The sequence below is a fragment of the Rattus norvegicus genome, chromosome 3 (genome assembly GCF_036323735.1).
Source record: "Rattus norvegicus strain BN/NHsdMcwi chromosome 3, GRCr8, whole genome shotgun sequence".
In the NCBI taxonomy this organism is placed as follows: Eukaryota; Metazoa; Chordata; class Mammalia; order Rodentia; family Muridae; genus Rattus; species Rattus norvegicus.
Window position 1 is genome coordinate 75,445,772 of NC_086021.1, and position 20,378 is coordinate 75,466,149.

Genomic DNA, 20,378 nt, shown 5'->3' on the forward strand with positions numbered 1-20,378 from the left:
GAGAAACAAGCTCGGTGTGGATGCCTGCAGATGGATGTGAGAGAAGGTGTGTGTGTGTGTGTGTGTGTGTGTGTGTGTGTGTGTGTGTGTGTGTGTGTGTGTGTGTTCTAGCTTACAGGACAGTTTTCAAAGTCTTGTCATCTGGGAGATAAGGTATGCCTACTCGACATGTGGTCTAAACACCCAAAACTTTGCTATTCTCTGGGAACTTGTTTGCAATAAACACAAATTCTGGTCCACCCAGGAATTACTGAAACAGAATCTGAATTGGAACAAGATGCCCAAATGAACTCGAATCATGAGAGGCGTGGCTGTCTTATTGGCCAAGCACCTAGCAACTATTACCATTATCATAAATCCACCCTCGTTATAATAACAGATGCCAAAAGAATACTGGCCTATTTTGAGCTGACATCACTTCTGAAAGGAGAGGGATACGGGAGTCTCTAGGTTATACCTAAGCTAGGCCGTATTTCTACAAGTAGCTCCTTGTTGTATGACAAACTTTTTAAAATCTCCCACCATCCCCGGAGCCACTTTCTCCCTGGTACATTTCTGCATTGTTCACTATGGCTGTATGCATAACACCAAGCCCATCTTACTACATATAGGCTTCTGCTATTAAACACATGCTAGGATTGACACATGGTATTTATAACTCTAGGATCAGATATTGTTCCATGCTGTATTATTTCATAGTTTCTGGGCTTTATGCCATTCAGTTTTGTAAGAACATACAGGTTCTTTCTCTTTACTGGCAAAGAGGGTGTGCGATTAGCAGGAAGGTTAGAGTGTTAAATCTTAGGGGATTAGATTACGAAATAGTTGATTTTATTCCTAGCACAGTGGATTTTAGTCCTAATAACACCTCCCCTTTTTTCTAGCTGGCCGTTTGTTTTGTTGTTGTTGGCTTTTCACAGACCATAAGTGGATGGGGCAGGGGATATCCTAAAAGTTATGAGAAAAATAGAAATATATTTCTCTCCGCTCCTTTGAGGGTGATTTAACAGTTTCTCACATTGTTAAAGAGTTTTCATGGTAACTAGCTTACCAGGCTCACTTTTGTCAATTACACTTCATCAGAAGAGTTGTTAGCAGAGGTGGAAATGAGCTGTTTAAAGTACAACTCCATAGCTGAGATCATGCCAAAGCGTGGGACGTACATTCTTAAAAGAGGACAGGATCCATGACGAAGGGACCCTTTAGGGGAGGTGATACTTTGCTTTTAGTGAATAAAAGACGGTGACAGAATTGGCCCTATGATGTGATTGGCCCTGGTTTCAGAGGAGAACACACAGTGATATTATTCCGATAGAAATAGGCTTCTCTCTTAGGGTTTCTATTGCTGTATGGTGTAAAACACCATAACCAAAAGCAACTTGGGAGGAAAAGGGTTTATTTAATCTTAAAGCTTGTCTAGGGAACTCAGGGTAGGGGTCGGGAGGCAAGAACTGATGCAGCGGCCACAGAAGATACCTACTGGCTTGTTCCTTGTGGCTCACTCAGCCTAGACCACTAACCCATGGCTAATATTGCCCACAGTGAACCGAGTCCTTCTGCATTAGTCATCAATGCAGAAAGCATTCCATTGACTGGGCCACAGACAAGTCTGGTGACTGTTTTCTCAGCTAAGGTTCTCTCTTCTGAAATGACTCTAGTTTGTGTTGAGTCGATGTGGAAGCCAGCCAGCATGGCTGCTGATAACGAAACAGATAGCTGAGCTTGTCACTCAGTATACGTCATCAAAACAGGCCATTCCTGACCACAGGTGCTGGGTACAAGAGAAGGAAAGAATGCCAGGGTAAATGGGTATGAAAAGAAATGAGAAAGGTGGCAAACGTTCTTAATTTGTACCTGGTCAACAAACATCAAGAGTAGAGTGGCCTGTTGCTGTGTATCCTCTCGACCGTGTAACTGCACGAATGTGGCATGATGTCACTGTGTGTATACCCCTGTGGCATGTAACAGGAGTATGGTGCTCTGTCATTGTGTCTACCTTCTCAGTTTATAACCAGAACGTGGCAGTATGTCATTGTGTGTATCTCTCTGGTGTACAACAAGGAGCGTGACCCTATGTCATCATGTGTATCTTCCCTGTGTCCTACATTAGTTCATCTGGGAATAACCAGCCAAAGTTAATTAGTAGCTTCAGAAATGCTAGGGAGGAGATGGATTTTATCTCTGACCCTGAAATCTATGGTATATCTTTGCAGAGAACCTGTTCTGCTGGGTTATCTCACTTCGCATCACGTTTATAGAGTCACAGTAACATGACTAAATCCAGGAAGCCTCGGCTGACGGGACACAATTTCTCTAACGATTTCCTGCCAGTCACTTCTCAATAGAGCTTAAAGGAAGTAGCCAATTCAATTAAAATTATATTTCCAGTCCTTTCGTAGAAGGTCTCTAGTTCCCCGTGGATACTCCTCAAGTGTTTGCTTGCCCTCCCTTCCCCTACAACACTGTGCAACAAAATTATGGCATGCAAACCTTAGTGTGGACCTGGGAGGATGGATTTTAAGTCCAGGACACAAGCTAAAAGCATTCAAAGGGACAGTTCATCATGGGAGTAACTGTTGTGGTGGAAGGAGCCCTCCAGGAACTATGTGCAAGGGATTTTGGGGATTTGACCTTAAACACAACTGAGAGGATCCCACCCTTTCATTTCTATGTCTTCAGTCAAATCACAGTTTCTGTTTAATATTAAATAATGCTGGCCCTGTGGTAAACACATTATTCTAACACACCATGTAAGTTGAGTTGTAGTTATTTAAAACCGCATGAAGCTGTCCGCTGCATATGACGATACAGTGGGTGTGTACTTAGGTCCTTCAATGCAGAGGCGAGAGTTCAGGGCCTTAGTGTTCAGGGGAAAAATTCTTTCTTCCTTCAAAATGTATCACAAATCAAAGTAATACTTCCAAAGGGAGGTGCCAAAGAGTTGTATGTTAAGAGAAAGCCCTGAGGAAGGGATGCATTGACTTTGAAGGCGGTAGATATCACGAGCCTCTGCCAAGGAGGAAGACGCAATGATCCTCAGCTGACCCCAGACCGTGTGTGAGGCAGAACTGCTGGAAAAATTAGAGATTTTGAGAAAAGAAAGAGATGAAGTAAATTTCTAGGGAGGTTCAAGAAAGACAGTGACCTGAGGTGCCCAGGAGCCAGGCAGAATGGTTTCAGCAGACACATTAAATACTCCTTAATTTTGAACTTGGCCTCAATAAATAAAAAAGTAAGACTCCCCAGGAAAGGCTGAGATTCCTGAAAAGACTGTGATGAGGTGAGGGAAACAATCCAAGGAAAGTGAAAGATTTCCCATGCGATCAAGAAGTTTTGGGAAAGTGGAGACATTCGTGATAGACACAGCACTGGGGAGCTGACCTCTGTGGTAGGGGGAGGTTCCTAGATCTGAAAAGAATGAGTAATGACCCCCCACACACACACACACAAGCTGGGCTAACAGAGTGGTAGGAAATCCCAGAGATGTCCCTTAGGGAGCACACTGAGGCTAAATCCTTTTAAAAGACGTTGGATGCCTGGTTCCTGCTTCCTTCACTGAACTAAGGAAGGAGACCTGAAGAAAGGAGCCCTAGCCATCCACATGGTGTTTGACTCTAAATGTTCTCACTGAATGTCCGAGGTAGGTTTCTGCTTTTGTTGATTCCCTGAGCATAGCATTAAGAGAATGTGGCCAGAGAAGCAACATGGCGAGTTGCCCATCTTGACAGCATGCTCTCGGGTGGCCGTTTTCTTTGGAGTTCATCTTCCTACTGCTAAAGTGCTTAAAGCCTTTTCTTGGGAAGAAGTCATGGATTGTGTGGTAGGGACTGTGTGCATTCATTAGAGGAACTACACTTTTCCTTAAGAGGGAGGAGAGTTTTAGACAACCCCTCAAGGAGGCTGGATACAGACACGGCAGACGTGGAACTCGCTATAGCCTCAGCTTCAGACGCTCAGATCTACCACCGTAGGGAGTCTTGATGCAGGCGGCAGGACTCGCCCTGTATTGATCATGGTAATGAGGAGCTGTCATGTTAAATCCAGGCAAGTTCTTAAAAAAATCCATTTGGTAGGTGTTCCTCTTAGCCACTTCTAAGTCGTGTGATTAAATGGTGATTCTTGAAGTCTGGAACATGACATCTTGCCGTTGGCTTAGAAGTTGGAAGAACAGTACTTATCTATGGCAGAAGCCGGGCTTAGAATTCTCATTTGTCTTCGTAGCTTTATCAGGCATCCAGCAGATGTCAGTGTTACAGCCTGAACGCGGGCTTTAGGCTTTGCTGAGTAATGCCCACAGGGAGACTCTGTTTGGGGGGCAGTATTTATCAATGGTCTAGTGACAGTTCCCATTACTTGGCTGCTGTGTAGAGTATTAAATCAAATAGCGCTTTTGAATATGTTTTATGGAGGTAGTTTTGCCTATTAGCATAAAATTCAGAAAATTTCCGACCAGATGCTTCCTTGTTTTACATAGAGAAATGTAAAATTTATACAAAGTATGCATTGTGTTTCATCCATTAATTCTACCTGGATGTTCAACTTGGAACATGAAAACAGGACTTAGGTAATCTGAATGAATTTTACTCAAATTTATGGGTTTTATTTTTTTCCTAAAATCCCCCATCAATCTCTTATGCCAACTCAGTGATTCTATGAAATCTGTTTATGTAGCGTTATTAGTATCAGATGCTCCAAGCTAAGGGCTCAGTCCCACCATACTGCCCCTACTTCAAAGACCAGTTGGAAGCCCCAGGCCTCTTACATTTCCGAATGGTTCTGACGTTACAGGAACCTTCTATAGCTTGACTAGTTGGCACATCAGCTCCCAGAATTCAGGAAAACATTTTCCTTAAGGCTGCAGACTTATTGTAAAGGTTACAACCCAGGGCCAGACAAGTGAAAAAAATGAATGAATGAAAAATGAATAGGCAGTAAATAGTAAAGGTTCTAACTCTCTGGACATGCCACTTACTAGCACCCCATGAATTCAACTATTTGGAGGCTCCCTTATCCTGTTTAGGGATTTTGTGGAGTTACATGCACACACACACACCTGATTAGTTATTGGCCATTGGTGATTAATCAGTCTGGAGTCCTAGCCCTCCCTAGAGTTTGTTGTGATCAAGGGACTAAGAGTCCTAAGACTGATTCTCCCTTGAGCAACCAGTTTCTCCAATTTTGAGCCTTATCTAGATGTCCACAAAACTTCCCTTATTAGTGTAAACACAGGCACGGTTGAAAGGCACTTGTTTCCACCACAAAGCTCTGTTTACCCAGACAAATTTAGAAAACTCCTGTGGTAGGAACTAGAGACAAAATACTTATTTCTTCTGACCTCATAATATCGTGGTTTATTTCTAGTCAGTCTCTCAAACTATGTGCTCACTTCACGCCTAGCCACAACCTGTCACCTCTGAGATATCCTTGGAAGCCATCAACGGATGCCCTCTGAGATATTTTATAAGAAGCTATACCCCAAAGAGGCAAGGGAACACCTAATCTCTAGTTCTGCAGAAAGGCCTGATTCTGAATCTGGGAGCTGGGATTAATTGAATAGCTAAAGAGAGAGTTAAAGGACAAAGGTCATTTCCCTCTTGGTCACCATGCCAGGTGGCAGAACAGCTCCATTCCACGATCCTTTGCTGCTCTAAAGATATGGCTGAGGCCAGTCGCTGGAAATTATAGCCACCGATAGTGAGAAGGGAAGCACAGAGCAAGTGTGCTCGCATGCACAGGGTCTGGAGCCCGAGGAGGTTCCGGGAACCTGAGGAGGTGCACATCGTTCCACTTGTCTGGTCATTAAGACTTAGTGACAGAACTGCCTCTAATGTCAGGAAGAATGGGGACAGTGTGTGTGCAGAAAGAGGGAGAAGAGAGTGTGATGGACAACCACAGTACTTTAGCTAAAGGGTGAGCAACTCGTCAGGTGCAGTGCCAACGACATCTGAGCATGGCTCTCCATGTCCTTTTCAGGAGGTACACTCCGTGTACAGAATTCTGGCTGGGATTTTGAACATCGGCAACATTGAGTTTGCAGCTATTTCCTCTCAACACCAGACTGATAAAAGTGAGGTTCCCAATCCCGAAGCTTTGGAAAACGGTAATTGATACTTAAGTGCTTCCTTGTCAAAGTTCATGTGTCCTCCGTGTCCACAGCTTTTCAAGACTCTGTAGCATGTGATGTAACTGTAACCCATCCTACTAGCTCTAGAAGGTTCCACTAGCCAACATTTCCCAGCAGTCATCCTGTGGACTAGCAGCCTTCACCCCTGCTGCAGGTGCTGCAGGTGGCTATTCTGCAGAAAACGAGTCTGCAGTAACTTTACACAGGGTTCTCCACCTTTGCTGCTTTTCAAAACCATTTATCTGTTTTAAAGAAATATATGAGTTTGGCCCATTTTTGTACCCATGAAATCAGAACCCATAGGACAGAAAGCAGCACCTGCCTGTTTTGTAAGACCTATCAGCAATCATGGGGAAAGAAAGGGCGAGGATTGTTTATGGAGATAAGGCAACTGCTGGATATGATGCCGCATGTTTACAACCACAGTGCACAGGAGGACACAGGACCTGAGGCTAGCCTAGGCTACAGAGTCAATGTTCCCCAAATAATTGACTAAAAACCTTTTAACCAATCTGTGGTGGTGCCCACCTTTAATCCCAGCACTCAAGAGGCCAAGACAGGTAGATCCATAAGTTCTAGACCAGCCTGGTCTACAGAGTGACCAAAAGAGTCAGGTCTACAGAGAAACCTTGTCTCCAAAAACCAAACCAAACCAAACCAAACCAAACCAAACCAAACCAAACCAAAAATCAAACCAATCAGACCAGATCAGACCAAAACAAAACAAAACAAACCAAAAAACCAAACCAATCAGACCAGACCAGACCAAACTAAACCAAAACAAACCAAAAAACCAAACCAATCAGACCAGACCAGACCAAACCAACCAAACCAAAAATTAAACCAATCAGACTGCCAACCAGACCAAACCAAATCAAGCAAACCAAACCAACCAGACCAAACCAAACCAAACCAAATCAAACCAAAAGCTTTTCTGTGTTAATTTGTAGCGCTCTTTTAGGGCCTTTACTATACCATGTGTTTGTGACTATGTATTCTTGCAATTTATTTGATAAAAGGCCACTTGTCCCTTCTGAGACCCATCCCTCATACCTTTTCTTACTAGATACTTGTAGGGAGCTTTCGGAACAGTTTGTGAGTTGTGCTGTCTAGCCCAGGTGCTACTTGGAGTTAGGGACCTTGCTTGATTGTCTTGGCTTTGAAGGATAGTCTGAAGGATGGAGCCTGGCACAATGGATGCTCTAGTGCTGGTTGGTGTGGGCTGCGTGAAGAGGTGGCCACACGTCTAGGATCATATTCATTCTGTGTTCCAGCTGCCTCCGTGCTCTGCATCAACTCTGAAGAGCTTCAGGAGGCCCTCACGTCCCACTGTGTGGTCACAAGAGGCGAGACCATTGTCCGAGCCAACACAGTGGACAGGGCTGAAGATGTCAGGGACGCCATGTCTAAGGCCCTCTATGGAAGGCTGTTCAGCTGGATTGTGAATCGAATCAACACACTCCTGCAGCCAGATAAAAACATATGGCAAGTCCCCCACCCCCACCTCCTGCCCCGGAAGCAGAGGCCCAGAGTGATCATTCACCTTCTGGTATCTTTTAGAATCTGCAAGAGAGAACCTTATGTCGACTTGGGTTTTCTTTAGGCAAAGGGCTCCCTTTTTCACTTTTTAAAGGCTAGACCCTCCAGTGTAAGGGAATGTCAGGGTGGGGAGGCAGGAAAGGGTGTGTGGATTTGTGGGGGAACACCCTCATAGAAGAAGAGGGGTGGGATAGGAGGTTTATGGATGGGAAACCGGGAAAGGGATAACATTTGAAATGTAAATTAAAAATATCCAATAAAAAATTAAAATAAAAAAGCATCATTGGGAAACAGGAGAGTTGAAGCATTTACTCCTAAGAGAATGAGTGACAGCCATTGCAGGGAGGAGGCTTAGCAGGGAGCTGGATGAACCAGGGTCATGTCTGACATCTACATCATCAACTGAAGAGTCTGCCAACTTTCATCTCTGTAAAAGTGAAGTTAACATGTCCTCCTCGGGGCATTTTTAGAAATAATTGATACATTTTGTGAAAAATTTAAAGCACAGACTTTCTCTTGTTATTGTTATTATAACTCCTTTCTCTCTCCCTGGCTTTAGTCTTTTTCTGTAGAAGAGTCAGGACAGTTAAATTCTGAAGTCTCATTAGAAGCAGGGTAGAGGGCTGGGTAGATGGGAGACTATGTAGAAGAAGCCAAGGCCCCTTTGTGTGATCTATATAGAAGATCTGAGTAGATTTTTGTTTTGTTCTCTCTCTCTCTCTCTCTCTCTCTCTCTCTCTCTCTCTCTCTCTCTCCTCTCTCCTCTCTCCTTTCTCTCTTTGAGGCAGGGTCTTCCTCTCTAGCATAGGCTGATCCTGAATTCCTCACAGTCCCTGTCTTAGCTTCCCAAGTGCTGACTTTACAGGTATCATGCCTGGCTCTGAGTATGATTTTAAAGACTTTTATTTGTCAAGGTTTTTATTTATTTTTATTTTCAAAAATGAAATAAAGGAATTTTATTTTAAGTTTCAAACTTGTCCCCGAGGAGGTAGGAGACATCTTTCCCTGAGTGGATCTGGATGTTGGTGACATGTGCATTTGGATTCTCATTGTCTTGAGATGGATGTAACGTCTCCTGATTTGTTTTCTTTCTCACAGTAGTGCAGAGGACAGGATGAATGTGGGCATCCTGGACATTTTTGGCTTTGAGGATTTCCAGAGGAATTCCTTTGAACAGCTCTGCATAAATATCGCCAACGAACAGGTCCAGTTCTACTTCAATCAGCACGTGTTCGCTCTTGAGCAGGTAGTGGTTGAAGCTAAAGCAGTGGGGCAGGGTGGATCAGGAGAGAGCCAGGCTGTGCACAGTTTGAAGCAAAAACCTGGTTAGTCAGGCTGTCGGGTAGACGGCTACAGAAAACCCACCTGGCAAGATAATCCTGTCAAAACAAACAGTCTAAAATTAGTCGGAGGGAAAAAAATGGTCCTGATTTCTATGGAAAGGTGTATTCCCTCGCTTGTGTGGAGCTGACGACAGTCCAGTTATTTAATTCTTACTTCAAAATTCTTCCACATATATTGTTGCGTATGCTTCATTCTCTCCTGTTCTGATGACAAATATCTATAATGGTGTCCAAAAAGACACAAGGTGACCCTGAGCACAAGATGGGGGTTCTTAGAACCCATATTCACCCTCTTCATCTCCCATTGTCTCTGCGTCTGATCCCCAGTAACGGAGGGGTGTCTCCTGGGAGGAGGAGCGGATATCCTTGAATCCCTAGTCATGGAAATGTACTCCCCAAGCAGTTCAACGGTAAATCTCACAGTCTGCGTGCACAGCATGAAGGCTGGGACGCACGGATTCTTCTGCTATATGTCTCTAACACACCTAGTCACTCGCATGTCTCAGTGTGGCCAGACCCAGAAAGTCGAAGCTAAAATGCCCTGGTGGATCTGAGGTCAGTTTCAGGCCAGAGAGTCATGGTCTGTTTCCTCCAGATGGAGTATAAAAAGGAAGGCGTCGATGCTGTCCTCGTGCAGTACGAAGACAATCGCCCACTCCTGGACATGTTCCTGCAAAAACCCTTGGGCCTTCTAGCACTTTTGGATGAGGAAAGTCGATTTCCCCAAGGAACAGACCAGACTTTGGTTGGTAAGTACCTTTTAGGAAAAAAGATAAACGTGGTGTGTGGAACTCAGTACAAGGCACTAGGTAGATGCGTCTTCCTTCAGGCACCTGGGGTTGTAAGGGCATGGACCTTGGTGTGCTGAAGAGACAGCTCAGGGGTTAGGAGGACTCTGCTCTCGCTGAGAATGCAGTTGAGTTTCCAACTCTCCTATTGGGCAGCTCACAACCAGCTTTAGCTCCACTCACAGGGTTTCAACACCCTCTTCCGGCTTACTCTGGCGTCCCCACCCATGCAGTGCATATAGGAACAAGCAGGAACATACACAGACACATAAATACAAATTTAAGTTTAAGCATTGTTCTTAAATGAATTGCAATGTCTTGATAGAATCTGTGGCTTAAATCTCTCACCACCCCCAAATTCTCCGCATCCTCCTATTCCTGCCAGCGTAAATGTATTATTTCCTTATGAATATATCATCTCAGACCTTCCTCTCCGTTAGTTCTCACAGTCGGCACTGCCCACTCTCCCTTCCACACTTTATCTTGGCCCAAAGGCTGAGAAGTGATCTTTGCAAACTTTGTGTCATGTCTTCATTGGGCTCCTATTTACCTCTAGTCCTAGGTAGCTAAGGGGCCCTGTATTCCCAGACTTACAGTGCCCTCTCTTCTGTAGACATTGTTGCTGGTTTAGTCTTTCTTTCTTTCTTTTTTTTTCTTTTTTTTTCGGAGCTGGGGACTGAACCCAGGGCCTTGTGCTTGCTAGGCAAGGGCTCTACCAAGCTCTCCAGCCCTTGGTTTAGTTTTTCTAAAGCTACCTTTTCTTAGGTTACTAGTATCTCCTGAATAGAGATATCTACCTTCTCCTAGTATCTAAAGTCCTCTATGTTCATATCTATCTGTCTGTCTGTCTATCTATCTATCTATCTATCTATCTATCTATCTATCTATCTATCTATCTGCTATCTGTCATCTATTTGTCTGTCTATCTATCTATCTATCTGCTATCTATCATCTATTTGTTTATCTATCTATCTGCTATCTATCATCTATTTGTCTGTCTATCTATCTATCTATCATCTATTTGCCTGTCTGTCTATCTATCTATCTATCTATCTATCTATCTATCTATCTATCTGCTATCTATCATCTATTTGTTTATCTATCTATCTGCTATCTATCATCTATTTGTCTGTCTATCTATCTATCTATCTATCTATCTATCATCTATTTGCCTATCTATCTGTCTGTCTGTCTATCTATCTATCTATCTATCTATCTATCTATCTATCTTGTGTGTAGGGGTAGTCAGAAGACAACTTATCAGAGTCGATCCTCCCTCTACCTTGTGCTTGAACTAGGGGCATCAGACTTAGTGGCAAGCACCTTCACTGGCTGAACCATCTTGCCAGTCCATAGCCAAGTTCTCTATTCCATGCTCTCCTGCCCTATCCCTGCTCCCTGTCCTTCATGATCTTCTTTTTTAGAATCTCCAGCTTAAATGAGCATTGTTCTTTACCTATATTGTGATATGTTGTAGGGCCTGGAGCCCCAGGTTTAACCTGCCTTTACCACCTGGTATGGTGGTTCCTCATGCTGAGCTCTCAGTCATGTTCACAATAATGCAAAAGTTGTTTGTAGTGGGGAGTGAGTAGAAAGTTTCAAACTCTTTCCTCAAAAGGAAATTGATGTATGGGAGACTCTCTTCAGGGTGTTGAAGTTGTCAACACCAATGGTTTTCTCTTATCTGAATATTGCCCAAATGAAGTTAACCTGGGGTTATCTGCCCTTCTAGCCTGTCTGTATGTTCCAAAGCTCTGTGGCAGGGTCTGAGATTGCTCTGGGTGTCTACACCTAGAATTTCTTAGAGGCAGGAGGGGAATGTGGCATCTGAACAGCTAACGGAAGATAAAACGGGACATGCCTGTCTGAGTGGGGCTGCTTGGGGCTGCTTAGGGCTGTGTGCAAGTCTTATCCTGTGTCTGGCTGGAGGAGCAGATTTTTGTCTGAAAGAGCAAACAATTCCATTGTTTCTCTCCAACATGGAAAGCCACATAAGTAAAATTTTGAAAAATTTTATTTAATATTCATACATGCATATGATGTGTTTGGACAAAATCCACTCCCTATTTCTTCTTGTTCCAGCTCTTCCCTTCGTCTACCACTACCTTCCCTTTTCAACATCCTGTGTGTGTGTGTGTGTGTGTGTGTGTGTGTGTGTGTGTGTGTGTGCGTGTGTGACCTCCTCCTCTCTCATGCCTTCTAAGTCCATTTAGGTCTATATATGTGTGAGAGGGAGGCCATCTCTGGGAGCATAGGTAGCCTCTCAAGGCCTGCATCCCTGAAAAAAACTGGCTCTTCCTCCCCCTAGTAGGCACCCTCAGCTAGAAGTAGGACTTCATAGGTCCCTCCCCGATTCTGAGACTTAATCTAGTACAGGTCTTGTGATCTGTGACACAGACATGGCCATAGATTGTATGTTGGAACTGTTGTGAGTTCATGTGTGTAACTGCACTGTCGTGTACAGCAAATGCTGTTTTCATTCCGGTCATCTGCTTGCTCTGTCTCTCCCTCTTCTTCTGCAGTAATCCCTGAGCATTGGTGTGTGTGTGAAAGAGAGAGAGTGGGGGGGAGCGAGAGGGTGGGAAGGAGAGAGAGAGGAAAGAGAGAGAGAGAGAGAGAGAGAGAGAGAGAGAGAGAGAGAGAGAGAGGTGTCCCATTTAGACTGAGCACTCTAGTCTCTTTTCTACACACAGATAAATTTGAAGACAACCTACGATGCAAGTTCTTCTGGAGGCCCAAAGGAGTGGAACTCTCTTTCGGCATTCAGCACTATGCTGGACCGGTAAGAGGGGTGGAAGTTATAGGATCTAAGAACAACGAAATCCCAGTGGGGATCCTCATGAAACTGCTCGCAGACTTTGCTCTCTTTTGATTCTAATTACATTCCCCAAATGTCCTCAGTGGCGCGGTTTATAGATGTGGTGGCCTGTAGAGCTACAACCTGCTTCCTGCCCCGAGGGCTAGCACAGAACTGACAGGAAACCCTGTCTTTGAAGGGTTTCATGGTGAATGTTCTCATTCTGAAGGCATTTGAAGTGTAGCCAACATAGGATAGTTGATAACACAGTAGGGCTGGTTTTAGCACTTTCCACATGTCTATGGGCTACCAGAAATATCTGGAGAAAGAACACAATCTCACTCATCCAGATGGTAAGCTTTTAACACATGAACTGGCACTCCCAGTGTTTATGTATTATGCTTCCATTCAAATTTAAGTCTGAAGCTCACTGCTGTGTCACTCCCAGATAAACCAATTACATTGTGACCAGTTCCCAGGAGGTTTGCTGAAGCCCGAGATCCGGAAAGTGGGAGGTTGGGTCGATGGAAGGCATTTGGAATCATTCTGTTGATGCATAATGTGTCCAAATTATCTTCCATATTTGTGTTCTCCTTGAAAGGGCACTTGCCTTCTGCATGCTTGGTGCCTCTCTTCCTGTCACTGCTCCCCTTATGTACATTTTCCTACTCTGTACCCCTCTCCCTCTGGTTTGTGAATTCTTTGCCACTTTGTTTAGCACTGATCTTAGCTAGGGTTACCATTGCTATGAAGAGAAACCATGACCAGGTCAACTTTTAACAAAAAGCTTCTAGTTGGGGGCTTTCTTAAAGTTTCATAATGGGAGTCAATGTCATCATGGCAGGGAGCACAGTGGCAGAGGGAGGGAGGGAGGGAGGGAGAAAGAGAGAGAGAGAGAGAGAGAGAGAGAGAGAGAGAGAGAGAGAGAGACTGGGCTTGGCATGGGCTTTTGAAACCTCAGAGCCAACCCCCAGCGACATGACACACACCTCCTCCATCAAGGTCACACCCCCTAATCCTTCCTAAACAGTACTGCAAACTGGGAACCAAACATTCAAGCATATGAGCCTATGTGGGGCATCTTCATTCAAACCACTGCACCATTCCAGGGATTTGTCCGTACCACAGGGATTTGTAGAAGGTCCTTCCAAATATCTCTATGTTGGATTCTCGAATTGCTGAGAACCAAGAACCACATAGACTCTTTGAGTGATCACTCGGATTCCATGAATGCCTTGAGAGGCAGTGAGGGCATGGTGGTCTTGCACTCAAAGCCCATTTGCTCCAGTATGATGGCTGCCTGACCTCATTCAGCCCCTCGTTCAGCTCCTACTTGCCTATCAGTAGAATGGGGATGGGTGTTTCACACACAATAAGCGATTGGTATTTAGTTTTTCTAATATGCTGTATCCTCCATAGGACCCTTTTCTTCAAAGATAACTGGACAAGAAGCTAAGATAAACTGACCCATCAAAGTACAGCATCTCTCTTTTATCTGGTGCTCAGTAGTCAAAAGGCTTCGTGTGACTGGGTAGGGTGAGTTCGTATCCAGTTCTAGGCAGCGACTACTTGGACAGCCCGCTAGTGTCACCAGCCATGGTCAGTTGCCTCTGTTAACTTGCACACGTTGCTGTCTGTTTTCTAGGTGCTGTACGATGCTTCTGGGGTTCTTGAGAAAAACAGAGACACCCTCCCTGCTGATGTGGTGGTAGTCCTGAGGACATCTGAGAACAAGCTCCTTCAGCAACTGTTCTCAATTCCTTTGACCAAAACAGGTACCTGAGAAACCCCCAGAGCTTTAGTCCAGGGCCTACACGAGCCAACACGATGTCTCTCATTCAAATACTGTCACATGTGCACTGCTAACATCAGATCTCCCCCCTTTTTTTCCTTTTTTTTTTCTTTTCTTTTTTTTCCGGAGCTGGGGACCGAACCCAGGGCCTTGAGCTTGCTAGGCAAGTGCTCTACCACTGAGCTAAATCCCCAACCCCCAGGTCTCCCCCTTTTAAACACTTACTTTATTTGGTTTTATTTTATGTCTGAGTGTTGTGCCTGTGTGTCTGCCTATGAACCATGTGCACGCCTGGTGCCCACAGAGCTCAAAAGAGGGCATCAGCTCTCCTGGAACTGGAGTTACGAACAGTTATGAGCTGTGATGTGGGCACTGGAAACCAAATCTGAGTCCTCTGCAGGAGCAACAAATGGTCTCAAGCACTGAGCCATCTCTCCAGCCCAACACTGAACTGCCTTAACCAGGGTCACGGTTCTAAGTTCAAGAAAAGAACATAACTACTTCTTTTGTAAATTAACTCCTGAGAAGAATTGTTCATGTATGTGCATGTGCGAGACACACACACACACACACACACACACACACACACACATGCATGCATGTGCGTGCACCCACACGTATGAGCATGTGTACACACAGACATGCACATACACACACATGCAGAGACACATACATACAAAGAGACACATACACACATATGTACACACAGAGACACAGACACACACACACAGACACTCATGCACACAGACAGACACTCATGCACATAGACACACACAGACACAGAGACACACATACATACAAAGAGACACATACACACATATGCACACACAGAGACACAGACACACAGACACTCATGCACACAGACACTCATGCACACAGACACACACATACACACAGATACACACATGCACACACCAGATACACACACAGACACACATGCACACGTAGAGACACAGACACACACACACACACACCAGATACACACACAGACACACATGCACACATAGAGACACAGACACAGACACACACACACACACACACACACACACACACACTTTCCACATCAGCTCTTACACTTCTCATTGTCTCTGCCTCCTTTTAACTCCTCTCTTGATAAAATTGTATATTAATTCACACTAAGCATCCAGGCTAGACTTGGTTTACCTAGAATTATGGAGACAATTCTTTCTACTGGTACAAGATTCCAAGGAAAGGGTGTGTGGCCCATCAATGGTTTTCTGCTCAAGAGCCCTTCAGAGATTACCTGGTTCAGTTCTCACCTCAACTCTCTTATTCTCCTAACACCCTGGAGCATTAGTGGCTTCACTTGCTGACAGACAGCTGAAGCTGCCCAACTGTGGGTCCCCATGCCAGGAAGCAGGATGCTAGGGCCCCAAGAGAGATTTCCCAGCTCAATGGATTCTCACTGGACCAAGCTCCTTTGATTGACCTGGGATCCAGCTGTCTCAGCCTGGGCCACATCAGTCTTCTTCTCCCAGCTCCTTCCTTTTCCTATAATGATCAGCACCTGTGTCTCTCACCTGAAACCTTTGCAAGGTAGGATGGAACTGTCACCATGTCTAATTTATAGCTGAGTGTATTGATTATGTAGAGTGAATGAAAACTTGCCTACGAGAAAACAAAAAGCTAGTCTACTACCTGTGCTGGTCTTAACTTGAACAAGAAACTTAATGCCCTTCAAACATGCTTCTCTGGTACCCAGTGCAGACCAAAAGTCTGCTGCCAGCTTCCCCTGTAGATGCTTCTTGGCTGCAGCCAGGACTCATTCATGTGGACCTCTGGCATTCTGTGGGCAGCCATGGGCAGAGCTGGCTGGCGTTTCCCCTCTGGAGTTCAGACTCCTCTCCAGCTGGTTTCTGGGAAGAAGCAGAAGAAGTACGGTTAATAACAGGGTTAGTAGTCCTTGGAATAAAATCTATCTGGAGAACTCTTCTTCGGCTGACATTTGCACTCTCCTATAAACATAAATAATGACTTGTCGAATCTGTTCACGATTTTGGAATTTTCTCTTTCAACCTGTGGCTGAAGAAAAACAAGTTCATAGTCGTGAGCACTAGGTGGCTCTCTGCAGAAAGCCGTGCTCTGCCTTGAGCCTCCTGGTCTTCCTGGAGCCACTCCAAAGCAGGAAGGAAACACAGAAGAACCTTTTCTATTTCTTGATTTTAATTTTTAATTTGTCTTCCAGAGAGTTCATAACCTTTTCTGAATTTTGCCTGGTGATGGAAGCTCATATCATCTGGGAGTAACAAAAGTGTGTGTGTGTGTGTGTGTGTGTGTGTGTGTGTGTGTGAGAGAGAGAGAGAGAGAGAGAGAGAGAGAGAGAGAAACAAATGTGATATCATAGCAAGCTACTCTGTAGTTCTGAGCTGTGCACTATGCCGCTTCTTTTGAATTGTAAATTCACTCTTCTTCATATTTTGAATATTAAAAAGCTACTTGTAAGTGTCAGAACTAACAAGCAAGAGTGTTTGTTGCTTTCTGGACTTATTCATGCAAAAATGCATTCAGTTAACAGACACCAAAGTCTTCTGGTAACAAAGTGCCTATTGAGACAACAGGAAGCTACTACAGCAGCGTTAGTACTGTGTGTTACTAGGGAAACCAGAACTTTCTTGTGCCTTCACTTTCCATTTGGAGCTGGTCCCCAATTTATTACCTTATAATGATAATCGTCCTCAGACCTTCATTAAAAAATGGTGCTGTGTCTTCCGTCGAATGACAGAATGTTAACGAAGCTTGTAAGATCTAAAACATCCATCACAATCTATCGTCTGTCTGCCTGTCTGTCTGTCTGCTTGTCTATCACTGTAGCCTAATCTTCCAAGAGAAGGCTACTTTTTTTTTCACTGAAATTGAAAGTATTTGTTTCAGGTGTATGCTTGTCCCTTTGAAGGAGTAGAAGTGGCTAGACATTGCTGTGAGAGACAAAGACGGCCCAGTTACTCTGGCAAAATAATTCCGGGACTTGAAAACCCATTGCTTATGTCATTTTATTTACCCTGCTTCAAAATGTAAATGAATGGTTCATTGGTTGGGAGCATTTGCTGCTCTTGTAGAAGAACCAAGTTCCATTCCCAGCCCCTATATGGTGGCTCAGAACTGTCTATAACTCCAGTCCCAGGAGATCCGATGCCCACTTCTGACCTCCATAGGCAGCAGGCACACATAGTCCACATACATACATGCAGGTGAAGTACTTATCCATGTAAAATAAAATAAACAAACCCTTTTAACATATAGCAACACACATTACAAGTGGTAGCCTAGATGGCGCCAGCCGTGCTCCAATGCTCTGGCTTCTGGTCTGAATGGTGGGCACCTGGACCCGTGCTTCACAATGTTCGCCATGCAGCAGATTTATGCTTTATACTCTCTTCTACGTACATTCCGTTTCACAGTAATGCGGGCTTCTGCTGAAAGCTAAGGAAAGCCCCATAAAATTCAAAGGAAAACTTTAATTTCATTATCAAAGAATTTCTTCCAGCTAAGTTCAGGTTTCATGGGAGCTAGAAACTGTCTTTTACTTCCAAAGTCAGGCATTCGACTGCCCGAGGCTGGCTTTCTTGCCCTTTCAGAGGAGCCTCTTCCCTGGGCGTCCCAGAAGCCTGCCTTAATCAGTGGCTATAGTAAAGATGTGTTGGCTTAGTTCCTTATCATAGTTGAAAAGATCAACACTGGACTGTGTATAACTCTGTTAACTTTCCATGACTTTAACAAATACCAGAGATAATCAACTCATAAGGAGAAAAGATTTATTTCTCACAGTGCTAGAAGTCTCAGTGCACGGTCAGTTGACTCTGCTGGCTTGGTACTGGGATAGCACGTTGTGGCAGGTATGCCTGGTGGAGCAAAACCGTCTTTGTCTTAAGAGGAAAAAAAAATGGCCAAGTTTCCATCATCGCCTTTAGGGAGACGCTTCCACCAGTCTGAAGACCTCTCACTAGTTGCTGCCTCTTAGAGGCTTGCATCTCCTGCCGGTAGTACCAGGGCTGGAGACTGTGGCTTGACACATGGGCCTTTGGGGGACATTCCACATCCAAGTTACCATGGTAACTGCCATGTGAAATCAGAGATGGTAACCATGCAGCATCTCCCTCCAATGCATCCTTCAGCTTTCCTGTTCTCATTGACTACTAAAGAGACTGAGCGTGCAGGGGGAATTGTGAGGCCTGGGGCAGCCAGGAGACAGGGCCACTCCTGGGCTCTCTCGCAGCAGCCACATCAGATGGGTAAACAGAGGCAGCCATAGTCAGCAGGGAGCCTCTCTCTCTTGGCATGCTGACCTGACCAGGCTTTTGCCTGCCCATGGATTATTTCAGACACGGTAATATCTGCTTAATAATTCTTCCTATTGATTAGAAGTTCTAAGGTAGTTTTATGGGTACAGATTTGACAAGGCAGCAGAAACACAGTCTAACCTTTCAGTGGCGGCTCCTCGAACTGAATGATCCAGGCAGAAGAACATTAAAAGGAAAGATGTCTAAACAATATCTGGACACGCTTGGGAAATGTCCTGTTGTTTAATAGTAAGCTGTGGGAAGGTGTAAAAGGCTCTGGGGAGGGGAGAGAGGTTTGAAAAGAACTTGAAAGAGTTATCCCTACATTTGAATCAAAACTCTGACTTTCGAATAGTAGTTTGGGGTTTTGAAGGAGTTAAGAACTTAGAAGAAACTGGAAGAAAAAAAATGGGAGGGAATGGTCTGTAATCGCAAAGACTGGGCTAGCTTCAGAGCCCACGGCCGAGTTCTGCATCCATTACCTTCCAATCTGAGGCCATGTGTATCTCTCCTTGGAAGTAGAGCTCTAGTAAAAATAGTGCTCTCCCTTCCCCGGCTTCCATTGGTCGCTCTTTGTATTTGGAGTGTGGAGTGAGCAGCACCTGTCTTGTTAAGGGATCCTCACACCCTCACCGGCTTGCCCTTCAGTGGAATCCTGATGTTTGCAAGCTGAATAGCATTAAGCCCTAAAGAGGGCACCAGTGGGCCACCCGGTCTCACCGTTTCCATTTTCTCCTTCTTCCTCGATCCTCTGCTCTGACAATTTAGCAGACAGGTCTGGAGCAGGACCAGGACAAACTGACAGGATCTCAGGGCCACACGCAGCACAGTGCCTGGTTCTTTCTGAAGGAGAGGCCCAGATGACTTTTGTCCCATGGGAGTCCCTGGACAGCAAGCTCCTTTTCACACAGAGGAGACCCTCTTCTTCCTGTTTAACCAGAGAGTGGTGTGTGCCTTAAGTCTATAGATAATCATGCCCTTAGCAGAAACACCAAGATCTTGTTCCACACATAAGTACTTTCTAGAAGGAATAGAAGAAAGTTCCAGCCAGAATAGCCAGGGACAAGTAGTATTGTAGTATTCATACATGACCATGCTTTGGCCTGCAAGTGGACTATTTCAGACAGTGCCTGGCAGAGTCAGGCGCTTGAGACTTACAGGAATAGTAAGTGTTGTTACACAGGCCCCTCACACCATGATGGACAACCAGAGCTCTGCGGTTGAGCGCTTTGGTCTACCTAGCATTGCTCTTCTGCCTTGTGTGGTCACGCTATGTGCCTCCCTGCTAAGACTGAGCTGCACGAGACTTGAGGCAGAGCTTTCTGTTCCACATATGTACAGAGCTTATACCCAGCGCTCCAGTGTTACTTCTGTTCCCCACTCCAACCTTCCTTCTTCCCACCTCCCCTGCCTCCCAGCTTCCCTTCCTGGGATGGGCGAAGTGTGTGGATCCTCTGGAATGTGAGTTGCTGGAGACAAGGGAAGGGTGGCGCCTCCTCCCAGCTGCTGGAGTGGAGCTGTCGCAGTGAAGCTCTGTACAGCCCCAGAGCATTTGTGAATGGCATTTCCTGGTAGTCGTAAGAGTGCTTGAAGCGCATTAGAAATGTGGACGGTCTGTGATTCTCCGTGCTGGCTGCCAACCTGCCAGAGCCTCGGGTTTCTTTTAATAAACTGGGAAGGAACTCCACTGAATGCTG

The 20,378-nt window shown here is 44.9% G+C and overlaps 1 protein-coding gene across 1 annotated transcript in view; it reads left to right on the forward strand.

The window, feature by feature from the left end:
• Positions 1-20,378, forward strand: part of Myo3b (myosin IIIB) — a 408,256-nt gene that overhangs the window by 217,755 nt on the left and 170,123 nt on the right. The window contains exons 18-23 of the mRNA NM_001393777.1: positions 5,974-6,100; positions 7,399-7,609; positions 8,762-8,909; positions 9,602-9,755; positions 12,488-12,576; positions 14,237-14,366. Of these exons, the coding sequence (NP_001380706.1) occupies positions 5,974-6,100; positions 7,399-7,609; positions 8,762-8,909; positions 9,602-9,755; positions 12,488-12,576; positions 14,237-14,366 (859 nt within the window). The remainder of the gene's footprint in view (positions 1-5,973; positions 6,101-7,398; positions 7,610-8,761; positions 8,910-9,601; positions 9,756-12,487; positions 12,577-14,236; positions 14,367-20,378) is intronic.